Source organism: Ornithorhynchus anatinus, chromosome 17, assembly GCF_004115215.2.
Source record: "Ornithorhynchus anatinus isolate Pmale09 chromosome 17, mOrnAna1.pri.v4, whole genome shotgun sequence".
Lineage (NCBI taxonomy): Eukaryota > Metazoa > Chordata > Mammalia > Monotremata > Ornithorhynchidae > Ornithorhynchus > Ornithorhynchus anatinus.
Window position 1 is genome coordinate 358,324 of NC_041744.1, and position 18,575 is coordinate 376,898.

The 18,575-nt window shown below is 63.4% G+C and overlaps 1 protein-coding gene across 1 annotated transcript in view; it reads left to right on the plus strand.

Annotated features, from left to right (window-relative positions):
• Positions 1–17,030, plus strand: part of TYW1 (tRNA-yW synthesizing protein 1 homolog) — a 28,807-nt gene extending 11,777 nt beyond the window's left edge. Inside the window, exons 12-15 of the mRNA XM_039914530.1 lie at positions 1,119–1,254; positions 7,215–7,325; positions 8,670–8,837; positions 16,053–17,030. Coding sequence (XP_039770464.1) covers positions 1,119–1,254; positions 7,215–7,325; positions 8,670–8,837; positions 16,053–16,274 — 637 coding nt within the window. The 3' untranslated portion in view covers positions 16,275–17,030. The remainder of the gene's footprint in view (positions 1–1,118; positions 1,255–7,214; positions 7,326–8,669; positions 8,838–16,052) is intronic.
• The last annotated feature ends 1,545 nt before the right edge of the window (positions 17,031–18,575 follow it).

The window sequence follows — 18,575 nt, forward strand, 5'->3', positions numbered from 1 at the left end:
ACAAGTGTGGGAGCCAGGCTTAGAACCCGGGTCCTCTGACTCCCAAGCCCGTGCTCTTGCCTCTGGGCCACGCTGCTTCCCCTTGGCTCGGGGGAGCCGGCTTCTTCCCGTAGGCATTTCCCGTGCAAGGTGACCCGAGGCCGGGGGACTCTGGTCACTGTGTCCCCGACTGGCTGCTAGGTCCTCTGCGGACCGGCCGGCCCCACCCCGTCCCCCCCGGCGCCGACTGCAGGTGGGGAGCTTTGCTGGTCATCTCTCCCCCCTACAGCCGCCGGGCCCACCTCGGCGCCGCCTGCCTGACCGGCGGGTCGGCCCGGCCGGGTGGGGCCGGACACGGCGGCCGGGGGGACGGTTCCCGGAGGTCTCCACTTTCTTCTCCTGGAACGTCTTCCCCCATCTCTCCCGGCCCAGAGAGTGGGGCGAGAATCCAGTTTTCTGGGAAGTGATTCATTCTCGCTTCCGCCTGGCATCCTTTTCCAGAGGCTGCGGGGAGGAGGAGGCAGGCGAGTGAGCCCCGTGCGCCCCATCCCCGGCCGCTGCCGTGGCCCCCGTGCCTCTCCGCCCGCCCTGGCCTCTGGGCAGAGGGGCTGTTCTCCGGGGCGGCCGGCCTTCCCTCCGGGTGGACGGGGCCGGGCCCCCATTCGGGAGCCTTCCCCGTGACCGGCCGCGGACCGGTCGCGGCGGCCCTCCCCAGCAAGCGCAGGCCGGAACGGGGCGGGGCGGGGCAGAGCCCGACGAGGAACGGGGTGGGCGGGGCGAGCAGAGGGTGGCACGTAGGAGTCAGACGGCAGGGAAGCTGACGTCCCCCAGCGGGGGCGAGCGAGGGGATGCGGCCCCTCGGAGCCCCGCGGCCGGGACACCGGCAGAGCCGGAGGAGTTTGGACGGACCCAACGGACGAGCCTCCCCGGGGGCCACGGGAAGGAGAAGCGAATTGCGACTCCCCTCCGCCGCAGACCCAGCCCGAGTCCCGGGCCCGGGAGGGTGGCCCCGGCCGTAGCCGTGGCTGACCGGCTCGGGACCCCGGCCCGGCGGCCCCGGCCCGGGGAGGGGGCTCTCTCTGCCGGCCCGCCGACGGGCTAAATCCCGGCCTCCCTTGCGTCTTTTTGGCCGCGCTCAGGACCCTGGGGCCGGTGACGCAGTTGTACGTCAGCGTGGACGCCGGCACCGAGGCGGCCCTGAAGAGGGTGGACCGGCCGCTCTTCAAGGACTTCTGGCGACGGTTCCTGGACAGTTTGAGAGCTTTGGCCGCAAAGGTACCGACTTGGGGGTTTGCCGCCGGACGGCGGAGCTCCCCGCTCCCCCCCGAGGACCCCCCCCAGTCCCCTCCCTGGTCGAGGGCACGGCTCGGCCCGCCCGTGCCCCTCGCCTCTCCAGACGGCCTGGCTGGGGGCTCAGACCGGAGGCTCAGGCCGTGAGCCGCACCGGGGGGCTTGTACCCGGGCGTGGCCGGGGACCTTAGCCAGGCCTCAGTGGAGGGAGGGAGCGGGCGGAGAGCCCGTCCGGGGGCGGTGACGTCAGAAGTGGCGAGGGGCCGGGGGCCGGCTCCGGCCCCGCCGACCCCTCCGCCTCCGGGGGACAGCGGTGTGAACGTGAGCTCGCCGGCCCCTCCCACCGGCCTGCCGGTTGCCGCGGCAACCGTTACAGGAGCGGGAAATCGGGCCGGCCAGGCGGCCCGGTGGCGGCCGCCGGGGCGGGGTTCGGCCGGCCGGCGGCCCCGTCCCGGGCCCGTGAGCGCCAGCCGGGACTCCCGGCTCCCGTCCCCTCCGGCCCGGCGGGGCCGGGCGACGCTGAGAGCAGCCCGGGAGCTCGCGTCGCTGCCCCAGTTACGCTGACTCATTTGTCCTCGCTAAAAATACCGTCAACCGCGGGATCCCTCCGGGCCAGCTCCCGCTTCGAGCCGGAACTGCGCCGCGCTGGTCCGCGCCCCCCCCCCCCCGCCCCCCGGCCCCCCCTACGCACACCTCCTCCGCCTCACCCCTTCCGCGCTAGGCCCGGACCGCCGCACCCGGCCCGCGGGAGCTCACGGCGGTCATCTACGGCCGAACGCCCCCGCCGTCCTCCCCTTTCGCCCACCTTCCCCTTCCGCCGAGTGAGAGTCGGGGCGGCGCCGGGCCCGTGCGTTCCGGCCGGTCGGGTGGATAGTGTCGTTTTCCGGGGTTGGGGTCAGGGAGGGACGCGGACGGACGCTCGGGGCCCCCGGGTGCAGACGGCTCACTGAGAGCGGCGTGCTCCACCGGGATTCCGTCGGAAGGGAATCTGCCGTGAGGCCGACGGGGAGGGGGTCGGGGGGCTGCCGGCCATTAGGCCGGGAGGCAGAGACCCGTCCCGAACAAGAGTTTGTTTCCGTTGCAGCTGATTGCCAGACAGTCTGGCAGGTGGGCATCCTGGAAGCCAGGAACGGTGGGTGGGCGGGGGGGGGCGGTGCTAGACTGGGCTCGGGTCGGTGTGGGGTGGGACTGGCTGGAGCGGAAAGGCCAGGTGGGGGCATTCGGCCGGGGCCACCCCCAAGCCAGCGTCCCGGAGTCCGATCCCGAAGTCCCGGGCCACCTTCCAGAAGAATCCCCGGAGGCTGCTGCGTCACGGCGGCCCCTCCCGCCGACGAGACAGGTCTCTGCGAGGAAGTTGTCGGGGGGCTTTGTTCTTGGCACGGGCTCTTTCCCAGTTCCCCGGCGGCGCAGGGAGCCTTGAACACAAATGAGACGGTTCCGGGGTTGGGAGCCCTGGGTGCGGCGCGGGACGCCTGGGGAGTGCTCAGTAAATACCGCTTCTCGGTAGAGAGGCGGCGTGGCTCAGTGGAGAGAACCCGGGCTTGGGAGTCAGAGGTCGTGGGTTCGAATCCCGGCTCTGCCGCCTGTCAGCTGTGTGACTGTGGGCGAGTCACTTCTCTGTGCCTCAGTTACCTCATCTGTAAAATGGGGATTAACTATGAGTCTCACGCGGGGCGACCTGATGACCCTGTAGAGAAGCAGCGTGGCTCAGTGGAAAGAGCATGGGCTTTGGAGTCAGGGCTCATGAGTTCGAATCCCAGCTCCGCCACTTGTCGGCTGTGTGACTGTGGGCAAGTCACTTAACTTCTCTGGGCCTCAGTTCCCTCATCTGTAAAATGGGGATTAAGACCGTGAGCCCCACGTGGGACAACCTGATTCCCCTGTGTCTACCCCAGCGCTTAGAACAGTGCTCTGCACGTCGTAAGCGCTTCACAAATACCAACATTATTATCTACCCCAGCGCTTAGAACAGTGCTCTGCGCGCAGTCAGCGCTTCACAAATACCGACATCACTATTAAATACCGGCCCCGCGGCAGAAGCCCAGGCTGGGCGGGACCGGACGGAGGGAAGGCGGGGCCTCGCACGCGGCCGAGGGCGGAAGTTCAGATGGCCAACGTCCGTCACTGGGCCTCGGGTCTCGGGGACTAACGGACACACCGTAGGGGATTTGAACTCCCGTCAGAGACTTCCCCACCCTCAGCGAACCAAGCCCATCCCAATAATGATAATTAGAATTACGGTATCCGTTAAGCGCTTACTACGCGCCGGGCACTGGACTGAAGCGCCGGGGTGGATACAGGCAAATCAGGTTGGACCTAGGGCTCACAGTCTCATTCCCGTTTTACAGACGAGGTGACTGAGGCTAAGAGAAGTGAAGTGACTGCCCGAGGTCACACAGCAGACACATGCCAAAGCTGGGATTAGAATCCATGACCACCTGACTCCCAGGCCCGTGCTCTATCCACTACACCACAGAGGAGCAGCGTGGCTTAGTGGAAGAGCACGGTCTTGGGAGGCAGAGGACGTGGGTTCTAATCACTTAGGCTCTGTCACTTGTCTGCGGTGACGTTGGGCAAACCGCTTAACTTCTCTGTGCCTCAGTGACCTCATCTGTAAAATGGGCATTAGAAGTGTGAGCCCCACGTGGGACGACCCGATTGCCTTGTACGTACTCCGGCGCTCAGAGCGGTACCTGGCACGTAGGAGGTGCTTAACGGATACCGTCGTTATTATACACCGTACTGCTTCCACCATCCCAAACGAGCCCGGCTCACGGGCAGGAGACCACCCCGAAAAAGCCCACTCCGGCAGGCAGGTGACCGCCCCGAATAAGCCCACCCCGCAGCCAGGCGACCGCCCCGAACAAGCCCGCCCGGTGGGCAGGTGGACCCCCGAGACCGAGCGCACCCCAAGGGCAGGCAACCAAACAAGCCAAGCCCACCCCAGCAGATAAGCAGCTAATCAAGCCAAGCGCGCGCCACGCGGTCAGGCGACCACCCGGACCAAGCCCACCCCCGTGGGCGGGCAACGGGCCAAGCCAAGTCCACCCCAGTGAGGAGGCCTTTAACTTCTTCCTCCTCCCTCTTCCTCCCCGTTAGTTCCCCCAGGGCCCCGGGCCCAAACTCAGAACAGAGAGCGGGCACAGATCCCGAAGGAGGAGCAGTTGGAAGGCCAGCTCCGCGACTTAGGAGCCCTTCCTTCCGTCCTTCCCTTTTCCCTCGGCATTCTGCTGCTCCTGCCAGCCACAGTCGGGGCCGGGGGGAACGGGTGGTGGGGAACGAGCTCGGTTTCTTTCTGCCGCCGGCCCGGCCGGCGGCGCGATTCCGCCAGCTCCTCCTGCCCATCGAAGAAGTAACCTTCCGACAGCTCGGGGTCGTTTTCCAGATGACCCATTTGATTCCATTAGCTACGGAATGAGAAATTGCCCTCGCGCGGAAGGAAAAAATGCATATTTCATTGTCCTCCACACAGCCCGGCGGGGACTCTGGGGCGAAATTGTGGGTTACGCAGTGCGTTGTGTTATCGATTGAGCCGGAGGGAGGATTCTGACTGATTAGGGTGACCCGGGGACGGGCGTCTTAGCATTCCGTGACTCAGCGGCCCATCCCACCGTCCTCCCCGTACCTCTGCCCTTCGCCTCACCTAGAAAGCGAAGTGAACATTTTGCCATGGGGCGGGTGGCCTTCCGCACAGACCCCGGCTAGCCGAGGCCTTTGGGGAGTCAAGAGCCCAAGCGGTCCGTTTTCCCGCCCAGCTTGGAGGTGCTTCCTTCGCCTCGGCTTTCCGGTTTGGGACGGAGGGCGGGTGGGGTCGTCTCCCCTCCCTCCGCCCTAGGACCTGAGCTCGATTTTGCTGTGGGGTTCTGTTCGGGCCGAAGGAGACGGGGGTTCTGCACGGGCCGGGAACGGGCAAGCCCGGCCCCTTGGTCATCTGTCGCTGCTGGAGCACGCTCCGTGTCCTAGGTCAGCTGTGCCGCCGCCAGGATAGAGGCCGGGTGGGCCAGGTTTGGGGGTTCAGCTGGGGCTGGGGGAGAGCCGCGGGCCTGGTTGGCACCGGGGGGAGGGTGCGTGAACGCGCGTGTGTGTGTGAGATTGGTTTTACTCGTCTGTCCGTGAGGCTGTGACCGTGTGTGACTGTGATGGGGATGCGGCCCTGCAGAGAGGGTACCCGGGGGAGGAGGTAGGTGCAGACCAGAGGGGAGGCGAGGAGAGACGAGGCTGATGAGAACCCAGCAAAGCCCGTCGGAGGCCCCGAGGGGCGGCGGTGAGAGGCCCGGTCCCCGTGCCGGGGGGGGGGGGGGAGGTGTGGCTAGCGCTCTGACCGCGGGCCCCCCCGCCAGATGAGCTCAATAGCCGACTCAGCCGACAAACAGATGAGTGTTTAGTGCCTAGTAATTTGGGACTCCGCCCACCCTCCCGACTCCCGCTCGTCTCCACGGGAGTCAGCCGGGCCCCCGCTCACCCTTCTGACTCGGGATCCGCTGCCCAAGAGTCGGCTGGGCCACCCTGATCCTGGCCCCGCTCCCATCTGGTTCCCCAGTAGTCGACCGGGCCACTGCCCGCCCTCCCGGCTCCAGGTCCGTTCCCCGTCCGTCTCCCCAGGAGCCGACCGGTCCGCCGCCCGCCCTCACGGCTCCGGATCCGCTCCCCGAGAGTCGGCCGGGCCACCGCTCACCCTCCCGGCTCCGCTTCCCGTCTGGCTCCCCGAGAGTCAGCCGAGCCACCGCCCACTCTCCCGGCTCCCTACCCGTTCCCCGTCTGCCTCCCCAGGAGTCAGCCGGGTCATCGTCCACCCTCACGCCCGCGGATCTGTTTCCCGAGAGCCGGGCCACTGCCCGCCCTCCCGACTCCGCTTCCCGTCTGGCTCCCCGAGGGTCAGCCGGGCCACTGCTGCCCTCCCGACTCCAGATCCGCTCCCTGTCCGTCTCCTCGGGAATCAGCCAGGACCCCGCCGGGGCAGTGCTGAACACTCCCCTGGGGCGGTCTGCGCTCCCGCAGAGCCGTAGTGGGGCACGGGGGAGGATTTGCCCGCGGGAGGTGTTGACCTGGGCCCCGGTCTGGAAGTTGTGAGCACGCGGGTGGGCAGCCATACAAGGGATGCAGAGACCCTGGGGTCTTTCACCTCTCCGTCTCTCCCCGGTTCCGAGCTGCGACGGCAAACGGCCCCGGCCTGTCCCGAGAGCGTGGGTGGGTCTGCTTGTTGTCCCCGCTAGATTGCAGGCACCCCAAGAGCAGCGAGTGCCCTCGTTCTTCTACCTCTAGGTTTTCACTCGAGCCCGCTACTACTTTCTGCACCTACCGCGCTTTGCACACAGCACAGCGTTCCGCACGTGGCACATGCTCTGCACACAGCACGGCCCTCCGCACGTGGCAGTCGCCCTGCACCCACCACTGTGCTCTGCACGCAGCGCGGCACGCGCTCTGCTCTGTGTTATGCAGCACGGCACTCTGCATACACTCTGCACATGCCCCTGCCCCCTTCACGGAGCTCAACACTACCGACACGGCCCCTGCTGCCGCGCTGAACACTTTCCTCACGCTCTGACCCTACCGCCCGCCGCGCCCACCACACGCTGCGTTCCCAGTACCGCATCCTGCACGGGGCAGGCGACCAGTCGCCCCGGAGATCCTGTAGTGGATAGACTCCGGGCCTGGGAGTCGGAAGGTCACGGGTTCTAATCCCGGCTCCACCACCTGTCTGCTGCGTGGCCTTGGGCAGGTCACCTCACTTCTCCGTACCTCGGTTACCTCATCTTTAAAATGGGGATTGAGACCGTGAGCCCCTCTTGGGGCAGAGACCGCATCCAACTCGATTTACTTGTATCCGCCCCGACGCCTGGCACGTAGTAAGCGCTTGACGGACACCATTTTGGGGGGGGGGGGCGGGGGTAGGCAGCGACCTCCCCGCCCCTGACCGAAGCGAGCGGTCTTATTCTGCGTTTCAGCCCCAGCGCACCGTGTACCGCTTGACGCTGGTCAAAGCGTGGAACGTGGATGAGCTCCGAGCCTACGCCGACCTGGTCTCGCTTGGGGAGCCAGACTTCATCGAGGTCAAGGTGGGTGGCTCGCTCCCGCCAGGGCTGGGGTCGGGGCCGAGGCCGCCCAGTTCCCCAGTTCGCTGTCTCGGATTGACCCTGGGCTTCTGCTGCGGCAGGCCGGGCGGCTCCCCTGGAATGCGGGGTGGGGCCCAGCCACAGACACGCGAGGTCCAAGCCTGAAAATTGCACGGGGCCTGCGGCAGAGGGACCCGAGCCTCCCTGGACTGCAGGGGATGTGCCGTGGCCTAGTGGATACAACTGGTGCTGGAACTCAGAAGGACCTGGGTTCTAATTCCGGCTCTGCCACTTGTCTGCCGGGTGACCCCGGGCAAGTCACTTCACTTTTCTGGGCCTCAGTTACGTTATCTGTAAAATGGAGTTGAAAACCATGAGCCCCGTGTGGGACAGGCACTGTGTCCAACCTGACGAGCTTATATGTACCCCAGGGCTTAGCACAGTGCTTGGCACAGAAAAAAAGGGAACCAACCCAGAAATCCAAGAGATGGGAAAGAGGCATTTCCGTCGGAGCCCCCGGCAGGATGGAGTTGTACTAGCCCCTCAGTCCCATGATGGGGGAAGGGTCAGGTGGGACCTCTCACCTCCTCGCCAAGTCTGGACAGGTAGGGACAGGCAGCTGGTGTTCTCCCCATTTGACAGAGGAGGAGACTGAAGGCCAAAGTGGTGCAGCGACTCACCTCGGGTCATCCGGCAGGCTGGGGCAGGCGGGACTGGGACCCGGTTCCTCGGAGCTGGACACGGCAGCCGCCTTTCTCATTCAGAGCCCCCCATGCCAGTTCTCCCAGAGAATAATAATAATAATGGTACTTGTTAAGTGCTATGTGCCAAGCACTGTTCTAAGCGCCGGAGGAGATAGAAGGTTATCAGATTGTCCCAGGTGGGGCCCACTGTCTTAATCCCCATTTTACAGATGAGCTCACTGAGGCCCAGAGAAGTGACTTGCCCCGAGTCACACAGCTGACAAGTGGCAGAGCCAGGATTTGAAACCGTGACCTCTGACTCCCAAGCCCGTGCTCTTGCCGCTAAGCCACACTGCTTCTCTAAGCCACAGCAGGGATGTGGGGGCCGTTGTCCCCGGGGAACTGGTTGTCTCCCCCCCTCCCCCCCGAGTTTCCCGGCCCAGGGGCCTCTACGGGTGACCCAGACCCCCAGGCTTCCCCAGGAGGGAAATGCCCATCCCCCTTGAGAGTTCCAGAATCCTGCCTGGCCCATGGTCAGCAGAGCCCTGGTCTGGGACTCCAGCATGGAGACACCATCAGATTTGCTCCAGGCGGGGCCTGCCGTGGCCGGGGCTTCCTCCGACGGCCCCTACCTGAGCTCTGAACATCCCGTTTGTCTCCGCAGGGTGTGACATACTGCGGGGAGAGCTCGGCCAGCAGCCTCACCATGGCCAACGTGCCGTGGCACGAAGAGGTGCTCCACTTTGTCCGGGAGCTGGCGTCGCTGCTCCCCAACTATGACATCGCTAGTGAGCACGAGCACTCCAACTGCCTCCTGCTAGCCCACACGAAGGTACCTTCACCTGCGGTCTTTCCCCCTTAGCCTCTCTGCCTCCACCCCGGCATTCCAGGTTCTGATTCCCAGGGCTTCCCTCCTCTGCTGGGGAGGTGGCAGCCAATGCCCTCCTCTTGCGCTTACCCCCCTCGCCCCGCTGCCGGAGTGCTCGCCTGTGCCCCCCGCTCACGGAGTATCACGGGGTGGGCACACACGGTACAATCAGGTGTGCACGGGGGTTGGGCATCCCCTGCCCCAACCAGTGTTTGGGGGGCCTGGGGCTTTTGGAGTCACATCGCCTGGCAGAGCCACGCCCCAGCCCTCCCCAAGCGAGGCTGCCCAGCCCACGGGGCCCTGTAGGAATCGGGCGCCGGCCACCTTCCCGGGCCCCACCGCTCTCGGGAAGGCCGGGGATTTGGGGGGGCCGCGTCCAGCAGCCCCTTTCTTGTGCCTGGTCCTAGTTGCGTCGCCGGGAGTCACGAGCCTTTGCTCTGCTCTTCCCTGGGCTCCGGTCCACCCGGCCTCGCCCGCGACGGGACTCCCTCAGCGGGAGTCTCTACTTGGCCTCCTCTCCGCCGGGACAACAGCGATAAACTGAGGCCAGCTGGCCGGCCGAACGGGTGCCCCGCTCGCCAGAGGCAGCAGGGAGAGGGCTCGCTCGGGAGGCCCCTCGAGGCCTGCATCTTTACCTTCCCTTCAGCTGGGGAGACAGGAGGTCCGCCGGTCTCTGCCGCCGGAGAGTTTGCCAAACTTGGGGAACGGGTGGGAACTGGTGGTGGGGCAAAGTGGGGGAACAGGCATCCTCCACCGGCTCTCGGGTAGGGCAGAGGGCAGAGAGGAGACAATCAAAATCCACAGACAATCCAGAAATTTCTTCAACGGAACCACTGACAACCACTTGGGCTATGAGGCCCCTTGCGGGACAGGGACTGTGTCCAATCTAAATTCACTCGTCTCTTCCCCAGTGCTTAGAACGCCGCACTGCACCGTCCCCGGCATCTGTTGTGTTCAGAGCACTGCCCCAGACACCTGCTGTGCTGCAGAGCACTGTGTCGTATATCCACTATGTGCAGAGCACTGTCCCTGGCACCTGCTACGGGTAGAGCGCCATTCCGCATATCTGCCGTGTGCAGAGCACTGTCTCTGGTGCCTGCGGAGGGCAGAGAAGATACAAGTAGAGACGACGGCCAACAGGCTCAACCTTCTCATCTTTTTCCCGAAGGTCAAAGTAGCCAGTGAGTCAGCCCCGGACTGTGTTATCACCTCCCAGCCCTGCAGGGCTCTGGGAGAGGACCGAGAACGGGGTGGAGCCTCTCTCTCCTTTTGCCTCCCCACTCTCCTTTGCCGGGCGATGCGGACCTGGACAGAAAGGTCAGGCAGTGGGCCAGAATAATCCAGAACGAGGCTCGTCAATCAGTCAGCACAGATTAAGCAGTCGCTGGGTGCAGAGCACTATACTGAGCACTTGGGAAAGTTCAGTACAACAGAGTCGGTAAGCATGTTCCCTGCCCACCGGGAGCTTACGGTCTAGAAGGGGATACAGGCATTAAAATAAAGATAGGGGAAATGGCAGGATATCAGGATATGGACTTAAATACTGTGGGCTGAGGGTGGTGTGCATATCTAAGTGCATCTCCCCCTCTCCCCTTGCTGTCCCCGCTCACTGTCGCCACCCCTTCCTCTCATTCTTCCAAGGCCTTAGCATAACCCCAGGAGCTCCCTCCGGCCCCTCAGGGGTAGGAGAGAGAATGTCTATGCGGGGCATCAGCTCCACATTGTCCCGTTTGAGCCTCAGGCAGCATGGCCTAATGGAAAGAGCCTGGGCCTGGGAGTCGGGACCTGGGTTCTCATCCCAGCTCTGATACTTGTCTGCTGTGTGACCTTGAGCCAAGTGTCTACGGCCGCCGTCTCGGCTTCTCCTCCTCCAGTTCTCAACTCGACCCCCTCCAGTCCGGCTTCCGTCCCCTTCACTCCACAGAAACCGCCCTCTCAAAGGTCACGTCCAACGGCCTCTACTCCAACCTGATCTTCCTCGACCTCTCAACCGCCTTGGATACTGTCGACCACCCCCTTCTCCCGGAAACATCGTCCAACCTCGGCTTCACTGACACCGTCCTCCCCTGGCTCCGCCTTTCTCTCTGGCTGCTCCCTCTCAGTCTTTCCTTGGGCTCCTCTTCTGCCTTCAGCCCCCTAACTGTGGGGGTCCTTTAAGGTTCAGTTCTGTATCCCCTTCTATTTTCCATCTACACCCACTTCCCTGGAGAACTCCCATCGCTTCCGTGGCTTCAGCTACCACCTCTTTGTGGATGATTCCCAAATCTACATCTCCAGCCCTGATCTCTCTCCCTCTCTGCAGTCTTGCATTTCCTCCTGCCTTCGAGCCATCTCTACTTGGATGTCCTGCCGACACCTCTTGTCCAAGACACCTCTTATCTTCCCACCCGAACCCTGTCCTCCCCCTCGCTTTTCCGTCACTGTAAACGGCACCGCCATCCTTCCTGTCTCACAAGCCCCTAACTTTGGTGTTATCCTTGACTCCTCTCATTCAACCCACACATCCGATCTATCGCTAAGTCCTGTCGCTAAAAGCTGTCTTTTCTTCTCCATCCAAACCGCTACCAAATCCGAGCACTTCTCCTGTCCCCGCTTTGATGACCGTATCAGCCTCCTTGCTGACCTCCCTGCCTCCTGTCTCTCCCCATTCCGGTCCATATTTGATTCTGCTCCCCAGATGATTTTGCTACAGAAACGTTAAGTCCGTGTTTCCCCACTCCTCAAGAACCTCCAGTGGTTACCCATCCACCTCCACAAAGAGAAACTCTTTACCATCAACTTTAAAGCACTCAAGTATGTTGCCCCCTCCTACCTCGTCTTGCTACTGTCCTACTACAACCCAGACTTCACACTTCATTCCTCTAAAGCCAACCTTCTCACTGTACCTCGATCTCATCCATCTCCCTGCCGGCCTCTCGCCCGCATCCCGCCTCTGGACTGGAACGCCCTCCCTTTTCATAACCAAAAGACAATTAGACAGTGACTCGCCCCACCTTCAAAGCCTTACTGAAGGCACGTGTCCTCCAAGAGGCCTTCCCTAAGTCCTCGTATCCTCTTTTCCCACTCCCTTTTGTGTTGCCCTGACTTGCTCCCTTTATTCACCCCTACCCCACCTTCAGCCCCACAGCATTTATGTACATATCCATAATTTATTTATTTATATTAATGTCTGCCTCCCCCTTTAGACTGTGAGGTCGTTGTGGGCACGGAATGTGTCTGTTATACTGTGTTGTACTCGCCCAGATGCTTAGTACAATGCCCCCTGCACACAGTAAGCACTTAATAAATACAACTGATTGATTGACTTCGGGCAAGTCACCTTCCCTGGGCTTCAGTTACCTCCTCTATAAAACAGTGATTAAGACCGTGAGCCCCATGTTGGACTGTGTCCAACCTGAGTGCTTAGTACAGTGCATGGCACGTAGCGCTTAATAAGTACTATAATTATTATCATCGCTACAGGGTACGGAGTCAAGTCCATAGGTGAAACAGAAGGGAACGAGAGTAGGGGAAATGAGGGCTTGTTCTGTGAAGGCCACTTGGAGGAGGTGTGATTTTTAATAAGGCTTTGAAGGTGGGGAGAGTGATCCTCTTAAGGCCGTGAAGGAGGAGGGAGGTCCAGGCCAGAGAGGCCGTGAGCAAGGGGTTGGCAGCGAGATAGATGGGATCGAGGAACAGTGAGTAGGGTGGTGTTGGAGGAGTGAAGTATATGGGCTGAGTTGTAGAAGGGGATCGGTGAGGTAAGGTAAGTGGGGGTGAGCCGATTGAGTGTCTGAAAGCCGACGGTAAGGAGTTTATGTTTGATCCGGAGGTGGCTGGGGGTAATAGTCACTGGCAAATGAGTTGGTGAGACCCAGACGTCTTAGCTCAGAAGCTCTCCTTGTCTTAGGGCTGGAAGGGGAAGCCTGGGTGGGCATAAGGGCTTCCAGGGTCCCCTCCCTCTCTTCAGAGCCTTGGAGAGCAAGTCCCAGGCAGAGACATCAATCACAGAAGTAATAATAACTGTGGTAAGTGTTAAATGCTTATTGTGTGTCAAGCACTGTACTGAGTGCTGGGGTAGATAAGAGATAATCAGGGCTCACAGTCTGAGAAGAAGGGAGAACAGATATCGAATCCCCGTTTTTGCAGATGAGGCAACTGAAGCATAGAGAAATGAAGTGACTTACCCAGTGTCACACAGCCTACAAGTGCTAGAACCGGGATTGGAACCAAGGTCCTCTGACTCTCGGGCTTGGGCTCTTGCCACTAGGCCACGCTGCTTGTAAGGAGTGGGAGAGGCTCCTCTGACTCCACCTCACAGTGGGCTAAGCCCCCGGCAGCGGCCTGGTCCACCGGCCCCACATCCCGCAACTACAGAAAGGAGGCGAGGAGCTGGCTTCCGGCAGGCCACATACGGGCGGAGGTTGGGGGCGGCACTGGAGAGCAGGCCGCGTCGAGGGGGATCGTCGGCTCACACGCGGGACACGGAAGCCCTCCTCCCTCTGGGGCCCGGCCGCCCCATCCACGCCTCCCCCAGCCCCGGAGGGCCCGGCGGGATCGGCCCCGAGGGGGACGGACCTCCCCGCCTGGGGAGAGACCCCGGGGCAGGGGCCCCTTGGGGTGGGGCTGAGCGTCCACTTGAATCCCGGGGTCAGACTGGCAGGGGTCTGGGCGTCCCGCTCGAGCCAGGGGAGGACCGGCAGGGAGAGAACGTCCAGTCCTCTTCCGGCGCCAGATCCGACTCAGCCAGCAGCACCTGGCAGCTGGAGAGAGCCGCGTTGGTGCCCAGCTCACCCGGTGGAAGCGCCTGGCGTGGTTGTTTTGGCTAATCTGCTTAATGCAGCTTCGCGACCCGGGCTCTGTAGGGGCGCCGTGCCGTGCGGTGCTGGGTGTCGGCTCCGGGGACACCCTCGGGCTGGCCCCAGGGACGGCCTCTGCGTCCAGGTTCCGGACCTCGGGCGGCCGCGGCCGTAACCAAGACCAAGTCCCCGCCTGGCGCCGCCCACCTCAGACCCGGGAAGAGGGGCACGAGGGTGAGCCTGGGCCAGCAGAGGGGTCACGTGGCCCGGTTGGGGCTGGGCGGGGAGGCCCTCCACCAGCCTGACGTCTGTAGGAGCAAGCCAGTGGGGAGCAGAACGCAAGCGTGCCGGACTAATTTTGCATCAGCGCCCCTCTCTCGGTGGCCCCGACTTGGTGGTGCCAGGGAGGGGAAGGACGAGGAGGGGAAGGGGAGCGGGAGAGCTAGAGTTTTCAGTCTCCCAGTGTCAGTGGAGGGTCACCAAGGATCGCCGAGCTCCTCCAGCGGGAGCAGACGGCCGATGAGTTCTAATCCCGGCTCTGCCACCCCTCTGCTGTGAGACCTTGGCCGAGTCACTTCACTTCTTGCCGTATCCAACCCGATTAGCTTGTATCCACCCCGGCGCTCGGTACGATGCCTGGCACGTAATAAGCGCTCAACAAATACCATCATTACGGTATCGAGCGGCCTGCAGTGGGCCAGCGGTAGCATCGACCGGGTCCCTGCCCACTGCAGTCCACCCGGCCGTCGACACCCACGGTCCCCGGGGCCCTGGTCCTCTGCACGGAGGGTCGGCTGTCGGCGGGCGCCGCGTTGGGGGAGTTTCCAAGGAAGCTTTCTATTGTTCAAGCTTCTCTCTGGTCTCAGCCTTGAATTTGGGGGCACCCGAGAAAGGGGCTGCTGCTTCTCACTCCTCACCTTTCCCATATCTCCCTGGTGCCGAAACAGTATCGCCGGAAGGAGGCGCCGTCCTGACTCCCAGCCCCCCGCTCTTCCCGCAGCGACGGGTCACCTCTTCGGCCTTACCCTACCCGGCCCCTGGCAAGCAAACGGTGCCCCAAGGAGCAAGTGGCCCCATGGCCGGCGGTTGGCCGCCGACGCCTGCTGGCTGCGGCTCGAGTGGGACTGGCTGTACCCGAGTCGCTCGGCCCGGCCCCAGGTCCGCCTCGCCATCTGCTGTCCCCGCCACACCGGGCCGTGGCCTTGAATTCTCCCGGAGAACGCGGCATATGAACGTCGGGTGAGGCTGGGGTCGGGCGGACACGGGTGTGCCATCCCGGAACCTAGGGCGACGGGACGGGGTGTGCCCCGGCTCCCCCTTGACCTGTCTCCTGCCCGCCTCCAGGTGGACCCCGCGGCGTCGCCGATGTCATCGGGCTTCACGTGGGTGGCCCGAGACAACAGACCCACTTTAACACAGAAGCCCCTCGCGGGCACAGACCAGAGGCATCGCGGGGCCGTGAAACCGGGAACGGGGCGGCCAGGACTTGGGCCACGGGAGCGTGACCGCACCGTGGCCGTCGGGACCCACGCCCCCTTCCCCTTCTACTCCCCCTCCCCCCACTCGCGCGCACAGCATAGAGCGGAGGGAAAACGCAGTCAGACCCTCACCCTCGCTCGGCCCCGGGAAGCCCCCCGGAAGCCCACCGGCCGGGCCGTCCAGGTCCCGCCGAGGGCTCGGCGAGGCCCCGGGTTCGGCAGATTCTCAATTAGAGAAACCAATCGATTGATCCTTGGCCTGTTGGTGTTTTCTCCCCGGAAAGCTTTTAACCACTGGGCCGCGAGTCAAAGGCCCTTTGAAAGCGAAAGGCTGTGATTTTCCTGAACGCTTACAGCCCTACGGGTCCTGCCAGCCGCGGAGAGGGACGGGGAGAGGGGCGCGGACACTTACTTAGTACGGAAGTAGCTCATCTGAGCTACCCGACGGGGCGAGGGTGAGGGCGAGGGCGGCGTGTTACAGATGCAAGGGCAACGGCAGTCCAAACTACTGAGCAGAGGCTCCTGGGAGCTGCACCCGGCCCCGCCTTCCCCTGAACCTTCCCTCTTCCCTTCAGGCCCCCCCCCCCACCAAACAGTGCCGCGAACAGACCGGTCGGGGGAGAAGGATCCACTGGCTCACAAAGGGGACGTCCGGGGCAGCGGCAGCTCCGATGGTTCCCGGACCGGCGCTCTGGCCAGCTGCACTCGGGTGCCAAGTTGTAGCCTCTGGGCGGCAGCAGGGTCGGGGGCTTGGGGGGCGGAACGGGGCAGGTAGGGAAGGGTTTCAACTGAATTCGGCAGATCTGAGAGCCCAGACCAGGCCGTTCCCAATGGGTCTCTGCTCGGACATCTTTGGCGCCCTGTCCCCGGTTGTCCCCGTCACCATTCCCAGCCTCAAATGACCTTTCCCCCCTTCTTCCCAGTACAAGATCGGGGGCGAGTGGTGGACGTGGATCGACTACGACCGTTTCCAGCAGCTGGTTCGGAAGCACGAGCTCAGCGGGGGCACCGAGACCTTTACGGCAGCCGACTACGTGGCCAAGACCCCGCCCTGGGCAGTGTTCGGAGCCAAGGAGAGAGGCTTTGACCCCAGAGACATACGCTTCCAGAGGAAGAACAAGGCCAAGGAGGCCTCTGGGTGCTGAACCGGTGGGCCGGCGGGGGGACGAGGGAAGCTGCGCCGGGGTCCTGGACAGACTGACCAGGACCAAGGCGGAACAAGAAGCTTCACAGCGAGCTGCCTTGGCATCCCCTCATCTGAGCGGGGGGAGGGGGTGACCCGTGCGGCCGCCGTTCTGGGGTCCTGGCCGCCCCTGCCCGAGAAGAAACAGAAGGGAAGCGCCGGCCAGACCTCGCGACCCCTCCCCGGCTGACCTGCGCTCGGCACGACGGCCCGGGCACTCCCTCTGAACCTCTGGGGCCGCGCTGGGCTAGGCTGAGGCCGGGGGCTGCCCCATCTGACCTCCGGTCAAGACCGTGGGCCGAGGGGTGGCCCGGAGCCAGCGGCGCCTTTCTGCGCGAGGGCCGGGTGAACGCCGAAAGGCCGCTGCGTGGCCGACTAAACCCCCTCCCCGAGGGGAGCGCTCCGCACCCTGCCGGGGCCATCGCGGGGCCGGCCACACCGCTGGGGTTGCGGCCAGGGTGGCCCAGCCACCAGTGCCACCTCAGGCCTGTTTCCTCGGGGCGGGCACGGAGGCAGGTCTCATCAGTGCCCCTAGGAGCAGACCCCCTCGGAGCTCTGGGGGGGTGCCGGCAGTGAAAGTCGTCACCCTCGTTCAACCTGCTTCTTTCCTCCAGCAGCACTCAGGGCAGAAGGGCTGGCCCCGGGCCTTTCCTTCTTCTGGGTCCGGGAAAGGGACCCCTCTTTCACAAGGGCAGAAAATAAAGAGATTTGAGTTGTAGACTGTGTGGTAGATCTGATGGAGAGAGAGAGAGCGTGCCTGCCGGCGGCGTGGCCGGGCGATCCTGGGGGGCGTGGCCCGAGAGCCCATGCGTCTGGCTCAGGGGTGAGGCTCTCCCAGAGCCGTGCCCGGGCCGTCGCTCGGAGCCGGAGTACTTCGGCCTCCCCAGCATACGGTGGCCTTGAGCCCAGGGACGGTGGCAGAGACCCCTGGCTCCGGGCCCCAGGCCTGGCCCCATCAAGGGGTGGCCGAGGAAGCCACGTTGGGAGTGGGATTCAGGCTGCCTCCCCCACCCCCCCAGCTTCCTATCCCCTCTCCGGGATTGCTCCAGGGCAGCAGGCCGCAGTCAAGGGTGGAAGCTTTTGCTCCACACTGCAGTTCGCAGAACACCGGCCAACTCATAGGCCTCACAAACAGATGTCCGCACACAGTTGGAGAAAGAGGCAGGCCGACCGCCACGGGGAACGTACGACAACTGAAAACGGGAACACCATGTCCGTGGTTCTGGGATAGAACTACAATTGATATAGATTTCTACAACTAGGACTCTTCTGCACCTTGAAGCACAAATTGGTAAGATCGGGGCCAAACGTGTGCATCTCACACGAGCACGCGCGCGCGTCGTCACGCGCGCGTTCCCGAAGACAGCATCTATCGAGAGGCGTTGAGGCGATGGTCATCTCAATAGGCCTTTAGGGGGATGAAACGGGCGGTGGGGAGGACTAACCCCATCTCGCCACTTCCAGCGTCCCCACTGACTGATGGGAATCCAACTCAGAAAGTTTTGCTCGAAAGAAGACCCAGGAGAGGGAGTCGGCTTTCGGCAGGAGTGGGACCGGACACAAAACGAGGGGCGGCAGCTGCCGAGGGTGCAACGCTATACCGAGCACCCGGGCTGGGCGCCGCTCGGAGGGCTGCACTGGGTGCCCGCTGTGGGCAGGGCACCAGCTGAGGGCAGAATGCTGTACCACGCTGTCGGGAGCGTCCCATCTAAGTAAAAAGGTCCCATCCCTCTTCTCAAGGAGCTTACAGTTCAATGTGGAAGGCAGGCGAGCCCAAAGTAACAAGTGCTGAATGCCGGCAGGTTGGCATTTTTTATTGACAGTCCAACTTCCCTAATCTGGCATTTGTAATAACGTGGACCGTTACTTTCCCTGACTCCTTCCCCCTGTCCCTTTTCCCGTTGCCCAAGAAGGCTGGCTGGGATGTAAAAGAGGTCAGGCTTGATCTCCTCTGCGGGTAGCGAAGCCACAGTCGCCGCAGGCAGCGGGAGGGCGGCCCCGCGCTCAGCGGGAAGTTAACCCTGATCTCCATCTTCCCTCGGCAAAGTGAGAATGACAGGAGGAGAGCTCAGCGCAGGTTCCACGAAGAAAAGCCGAACATTAGTACCGACGGAGACTCGTTGAGTCAGTCAGACCGCGAGCAATGTCGTTACTGGGTCCCCCCATGACCCATCCAGCCCAGACCTCTGTCTCCAACAGGGGAGCGGGACGCCGGGAGGAGCCACGTGCTGGCTGCCCTCCGGGACGCTCACCCACACGATAA